This window comes from Sinocyclocheilus anshuiensis, unplaced genomic scaffold (genome assembly GCF_001515605.1).
Source record: "Sinocyclocheilus anshuiensis isolate Anshui unplaced genomic scaffold, SAMN03320099.WGS_v1.1 scaffold1082, whole genome shotgun sequence".
Taxonomy (NCBI): Eukaryota; Metazoa; Chordata; class Actinopteri; order Cypriniformes; family Cyprinidae; genus Sinocyclocheilus; species Sinocyclocheilus anshuiensis.
In genome coordinates, this window is record NW_015542379.1 from 1,519,868 (window position 1) to 1,526,685 (window position 6,818).

General features: G+C 33.8%; 1 protein-coding gene across 1 annotated transcript in view; it reads left to right on the top strand.

Annotated features, from left to right (window-relative positions):
- ltbp4 (latent transforming growth factor beta binding protein 4) overlaps window positions 1-6,818 on the top strand; it is an 89,843-nt gene that overhangs the window by 76,327 nt on the left and 6,698 nt on the right. Inside the window, exons 28-34 of the mRNA XM_016491601.1 lie at window positions 517-648; window positions 726-851; window positions 2,056-2,199; window positions 4,638-4,877; window positions 6,108-6,179; window positions 6,262-6,390; window positions 6,474-6,617. Coding sequence (XP_016347087.1) covers window positions 517-648; window positions 726-851; window positions 2,056-2,199; window positions 4,638-4,877; window positions 6,108-6,179; window positions 6,262-6,390; window positions 6,474-6,617 — 987 coding nt within the window. The remainder of the gene's footprint in view (window positions 1-516; window positions 649-725; window positions 852-2,055; window positions 2,200-4,637; window positions 4,878-6,107; window positions 6,180-6,261; window positions 6,391-6,473; window positions 6,618-6,818) is intronic.

The window sequence follows — 6,818 nt, forward strand, 5'->3', positions numbered from 1 at the left end:
TAATTTGATTTGATTTGATTTGATTTGATTTGATTTGATTTGATTTGAAAATAAAAATTGAGGAGCCCTGCACATGACATGATGGGAGAAAATACAATATTGTGGCCAAATTAAATGAGGGACAAATTAATACAACATTATGATTTAACTGAAACAATTAAACAAATTAATGTACTTCTGCATGTCATGTGAAAATAAATGAAATAATAAAATAAAATAAATTAAAATAAAATAAGTTATTAGGGAATTATAATTTTTGTATTTCTTATTGAGTGGAAACTTAAAATCTGGGCAAATTTTCAGCACTGTTTAAAAAAAGTGTATTATAGGATAAAAGGATATTATTAAGTCATTATAGAGACATAATTGTAATATAATTTTAAATTAGAATTATTGTTTTTATCTTTTCCCTTCATTTTACGCTTTATTTGTGCTTGGAGTGTGAAGCTCCCACACGGCGAGTAAAGTAGCTGTGTGTCAGTGTGTGTGTAGATCTCAGCTCAGTTTGCTCTGCAGATGTGAACGAGTGTCTGGACTCAGAGGGGCTGGTGTGTGGATCCCAGCGCTGTGAGAACACCATCGGCTCGTTCCGCTGCGTGGCGTCCTGCGAGCCCGGATACCACATCACTGCCTCCGGAGAGTGTGTGGGTGAGGAGTCTGACAGACAGTAAATCACACACACACACACACACACATGCAGAATGACAGCCGGGTCTCTCTCGCAGACATTAACGAGTGCGCTAACGAGACGGTGTGCGGACATCACGCCTTCTGCCAGAATCTGATCGGCACGTTTCAGTGTCTGTGTGACCAGGGCTACGAGTCCACCGCCGACGGACAGATGTGTGTGGGTGAGTGCATCACTGCAGGAAAACAAGTGACCTTTAAAAACACAAGAGTTATTACAGAAATTATATACTTCAAAAGAATATACTTAAGTGTGAACTGCATGTTCTCAGGCACTTAATGCACTCACTGCATGTTATTTAAATAAAAGTGCATTACAGTTTAAATGTGTATTAAATGCGATTAGCTAAACTTAAGAGTGTTTTTGACCCACTTAAGTGGGACTTCAGAACAGCTGTATATGTCATTTCATAATTACTTCTATTGTCTTGAAAGTTACTGCTGAATTTATTGACAAGCATTTATGATCAACTAAAATATACTTTAATGTTTTTTCTATTGAAACGCCATGTATTTATGTATGTAGACTTATTCTAAAATATATTTGTAATTACACATTTTTAATTAAAACATGATGCAAAATGCACTTTAAAGTAACATTTGACATACATTTGACATGATTACAAAGTGCACTTTTTAAACGTGTACTTAAATGGCCACCATATCTATAAAACAAAACAAAATAAAATAATAAAGAGGGAATGAATTAGTAAAATGTGGCCACAATTTAACTAAAATGGGGGAGGGAATAAAAAAAAAGTATATAAATTAATAACTTGTGGGGATTATTTCTTAATTTGTGGCCATGATATCTATATTTTCTTCCACGTGTCATGTGTGGTGATTAGTATAAAGAAAGAATAAATAAATAAATAAATAAAATAACAAAAGGAGGGAACAAAGTAGTACAATGTGCCCATGTTTTAACTAAAACAAGAGAACAAATGAATAAATATTGGCCAGTTAAATGATAAACCGAGGGGATTATTCCTAGCTCATGGCCATGATTGTTTAAAGGAAAACTTTTCATATAATAAAAAAAAATTGTAAAGTCTACTTAAGTATGTAAATAAACATAGTTATGGAAGTGTCTCTCTTTAAGTCACTTAAGTGGCCTTTCATTTCATTAATATAATATTTACAAGATTTGAATTCCACTACAAGTGCACATTCAATACAATTAGGCACACTTCTTTTTCAAGGGAAACTTACAAAAAAAACACTTAAGTTTAAGGGAAAACTTAAGTTTAAGTTTTCTTAAGTTAAAAAGAAGGGAAAAACTTAAGGGAAAACTTAAGTTTATTTTTAGAAATGTTGTGTTTTTTTTTTTTTCTCTATGTAACCCCCTGCGTGTCTCTTTCTGCGCAGACATAAACGAGTGTGAGACGATGCAGGGTGTGTGTGGCTCTGCACGCTGCTGGAACGTCGAGGGCTCGTTCACTTGTGAGTGTGAGAACGGACAGGAGGAGTTCGACCCGCTCGCAGGCCAGTGTGTGAGCAGAGAGAGTGCAGGGAACACACACACACACACACACACACTATCGGCACGTATCAGTGTCTGTGTGACCAGGGCTACGAGTCCACCGCCGACGGACAGATGTGTGTGGGTGAGTGCATCACTGCAGGAAAACAAGTGACCTTTAAAAACACAAGAGTTATTACAGAAATTATATACTTCAAAAGAATATACTTAAGTGTGAACTGCATGTTCTCAGGCACTTAATGCACTCACTGCATGTTATTTAAATAAAAGTGCATTACAGTTTAAATGTGTATTAAATGCGATTAGCTAAACTTAAGAGTGTTTTTGACCCACTTAAGTGGGACTTCAGAACAGCTGTATATGTCATTTCATAATTACTTCTATTGTCTTGAAAGTTACTGCTGAATTTATTGACAAGCATTTATGATCAACTAAAATATACTTTAATGTTTTTTCTATTGAAACGTCATGTATTTATGTATGTAGACTTATTCTAAAATATATTTGTAATTACACATTTTTAATTAAAACATGATGCAAAATGCACTTTAAAGTAACATTTGACATACATTTGACATGATTACAAAGTGCACTTTTTAAACGTGTACTTAAATGGCCACCATATCTATAAAACAAAACAAAATAAAATAATAAAGAGGGAATGAATTAGTAAAATGTGGCCACAATTTAACTAAAATGGGGGAGAGAATAAAAAAAAAGTATATAAATTAATAACTTGTGGGGATTATTTCTTAATTTGTGGCCATGATATCTATATTTTCTTCCACGTGTCATGTGTGGTGATTAGTATAAAGAAAGAATAAATAAGTAAATAAATAAATAAATAAAATAACAAAAGGAGGGAACAAAGTAGTACAATGTGCCCATGTTTTAACTAAAACAAGAGAACAAATGAATAAATATTGGCCAGTTAAATGATAAACCGAGGGGATTATTCCTAGCTCATGGCCATGATTGTTTAAAGGAAAACTTTTCATATAATAAAAAAAAATTGTAAAGTCTACTTAAGTATGTAAATAAACATAGTTATGGAAGTGTCTCTCTTTAAGTCACTTAAGTGGCCTTTCATTTCATTAATATAATATTTACAAGATTTGAATTCCACTACAAGTGCACATTCAATACAATTAGGCACACTTCTTTTTCAAGGGAAACTTACAAAAAAAACACTTAAGTTTAAGGGAAAACTTAAGTTTAAGTTTTCTTAAGTTAAAAAGAAGGGAAAAACTTAAGGGAAAACTTAAGTTTATTTTTAGAAATGTTGTGGTTTTTTTTTTTTCTCTATGTAACCCCCTGCGTGTCTCTTTCTGCGCAGACATAAACGAGTGTGAGACGATGCAGGGTGTGTGTGGCTCTGCACGCTGCTGGAACGTCGAGGGCTCGTTCACTTGTGAGTGTGAGAACGGACAGGAGGAGTTCGACCCGCTCGCAGGCGAGTGTGTGAGCAGAGAGAGTGCAGGTAACACACACACAACCAAACCATCTTTTTTATTGAAATAATAGTATCCTTCGGGGGGAAACATAAGTACACTCTAAAAGCTTTAAAAAGAGTACTTATTATGGAAATAATGTACTTTAAAAGAATATACTTAAGTGTGAACTGAGTGTGAATTTTTGGACACTTTATGTTATGTGTCTGTATGTAAACTGTATGTTATTTACAAATAAATAAAAATGTATTATAGTTTACTTTTATATTAAATGCAGTTAGTTAAACTTAAGTGTTTTGACCCACTTAAATAGGACTTCAGTACATTTTTATATGTCATTTCATAATTGCTTCTATTGCTTTAACACATGACAAAATATTATTTAAACATAATGATTTAAAATGTACTTTAAAGTACAGTGTTTTGACATCATTACAAAGTGAACTTTAAAGTCTACTTAAGTGTGTTAAGAAACTGTCATGAAAGTGTCGCTCTAAGTCACTTAAGTGGCCTTTTTAAGTAATATTGTATTATTTGCAAGGACAGTTTTTTTTTTTAAATATACAGTACTTTCAAAATTTGAAGTATACTACAAGAGCACATTCAGTACAATTAAGTGCACTTATTTTTCAGAAGTGATATTTATAATTGTAGTTATTCCTTATCTGTCCACTGTCTCGGATGCGTTCTTGAGTTCTGAAGGTTTATTGATATTTATATAGTAACTCAAACTTTATTTCAAATGATCAAGGAAAATTTGTCTGGTCACACTTTAGTTTGAGGACAATTCCTACTATTAACTAATTATTAACTATGACTTTTACCTTAATTAACTCCTAATTTATTTTATTTATGGTTAGTACGGTAGTTGTTCATGCAGAATAAGCCATTAATATGTGCTTTATAAGTTCTAATAAACAGCCAATATGCTAGTAATATGCATGCTAATAAACAACTAGTTGATGGTGAGAACTGGTCCTTAAAATAAAGTGTTACTGCGTGTGGATTGGTTGCAGGTCAGTCGGAGCCATCTGGCGGAGCCTCCTCTTCCTCGGCTGGCCGCGGTCCGTCTGGATCGTCCGGCTCTCTGCCGCAGACTCGGCCTGGAGAAACGAGAGAGTGCTACTACGGCGTATCGCAGCCGTACTCCTGCAAGATACTGGCCCCAAACACCACGCTGCAAGAGTGCTGCTGTACAGCGGGACAGGGCTGGGGCCTCATGTGCCAATATGACGTCTGTCCCGAGACGGGAACAGGTGAACAAACACACACTAACACTGAGGAAATGCTGTGAAAAATAAGTACACTTTAGCATACTGTGAAGTAGCAATTACAGAAATTATATACTTTAAAATTATATTAAAATTGTTATTTTAGTATCATTGAGGTACGACTTTTTATTAATATTTTTTATTAATATTTCAGTTAATTTCATTTTGTTTAGTTTCACTTATTTAGAGTTTTGTGTGTGTGTGTGTGTGTGTGTGTGTGTGTTTTTAGTCATTTTTAGTAGTTTTTTATGTCTATATAGTTTTTTATACATTTTTATTTCCGTTTTAGTTAAGTACATCATGATAAACTACATTAAAATGATAAATGTTGAATAATTAGCTGAAATCATTTTTAATATTAAAATGTATTTCAGTTAAGGTTTATCTTATTTAAAGTAACAGTTTAGTTTAGTTTAGTTTAGTTTAGTTTAGTTTAGTTTAGTTAACTACAGTAGTCAACATCTGAAGTGGATCAAAAAAGTTCATAAAAGTTGTCCTAAGACAAGAACGCATTTTTGGTTTTAGGTTCTAGGACAACTTTGATGAAAGGTTTTGATCCACTTCAAATGTTGTCTACTATATAATAATCCTAAAGAAAATATAAGGTTTTTGGAAACTTAATTGCATGTTATTTAAATGAAAATTATTTATAGTGTAAATAGTTTAAATGTGTTCAAATGAATTTATTACATTTATTTTATGAACTGAAGTGATGAATTTTAAGAACATTCTTAAGTGCATTTTAATGTGATTTCATAATTCAAAAGTTTTTGAAGTTTTTAAATTCAAATATGCTTTAATATAATTTCTATTGAAACTTGTATGTCATTTTAAATATATTTGCAATTACACATTTCTAAGTTTATTGGATATTGCATTTTAAAATGCATTAACTTTATGTAAGTAAACACATACAAATACGTGTACTTCTTTAAAACATGACAAAAGATTATTATACCATAATGATTTTAAATGTACTTTAAATTAAAACTTTTAATTTGACATTAGTGCAAAGTGCACTTTTTAAAAGTCTACTTAAGTGTGTTAAGAAACAGTAATGAAACTGTCTCTCTTTAATTGCATTTAAATTTCATTAATATCATATTGTCTGCAAGGACAGTATTAAAAATATGCTTAAGATTTCAAGTGCAAATTCAAGTTTTCACACCGACGAGTTTCTCACTTTTTTCCTGTCATCAATATCTCTCCGTTCAGTGGAATTCCAGTCGCTGTGTCCCAGCGGAAGAGGGTACATCACCACCGAAACGGGAGCGTTCAGCTACAAGGGTAAACAGACTCTCACATAAACGTCCCGCAAGTCTCTCAGCATTGGCTGCTTCTAATCTGAGTGTGTTTGTTCTCTGGACAGATGTGGATGAGTGTAAGCTGTTTGACCCAGAGGTGTGTAAAGGCGGCGTGTGTGTCAACAACATTCCCGGCTACGCCTGTTACTGTCCCAGCGGATTCTACTACGACACGGATCTGCTGGAGTGCATCGGTCAGCCTTCAAAACACCAGTGCCGGCTGGGATAGATGTCAGCTCAGCAGACTGATGTTTCTGTCTCTCTGTCTCTCCTGTAGATAATAATGAATGTGAGAGTGAGGAGACCTGCACTGGCGGTCAGTGTGTCAATACACTGGGAACGTTTTACTGTACGTGTGAGCCCCCTCTAGTGCTGGACGACACACAGCGCAACTGTGTCAATGCAAGCGGCCTCGCTGAGGGTGAGAGATGCACAGATACACAGACTGCAATGACTTCTCTGCCACTGGCTTTGATAACATTTAGCAACCACCAGTATTTCATGCTGGCCATATAACTATTTTTATTTTATTTTTATTTAAAAAAATATGTTTGTCCATGCCATTATGATAATGGAATTATATTTGATTTTACTGCAATGTATATATTTTTTATTTTATATG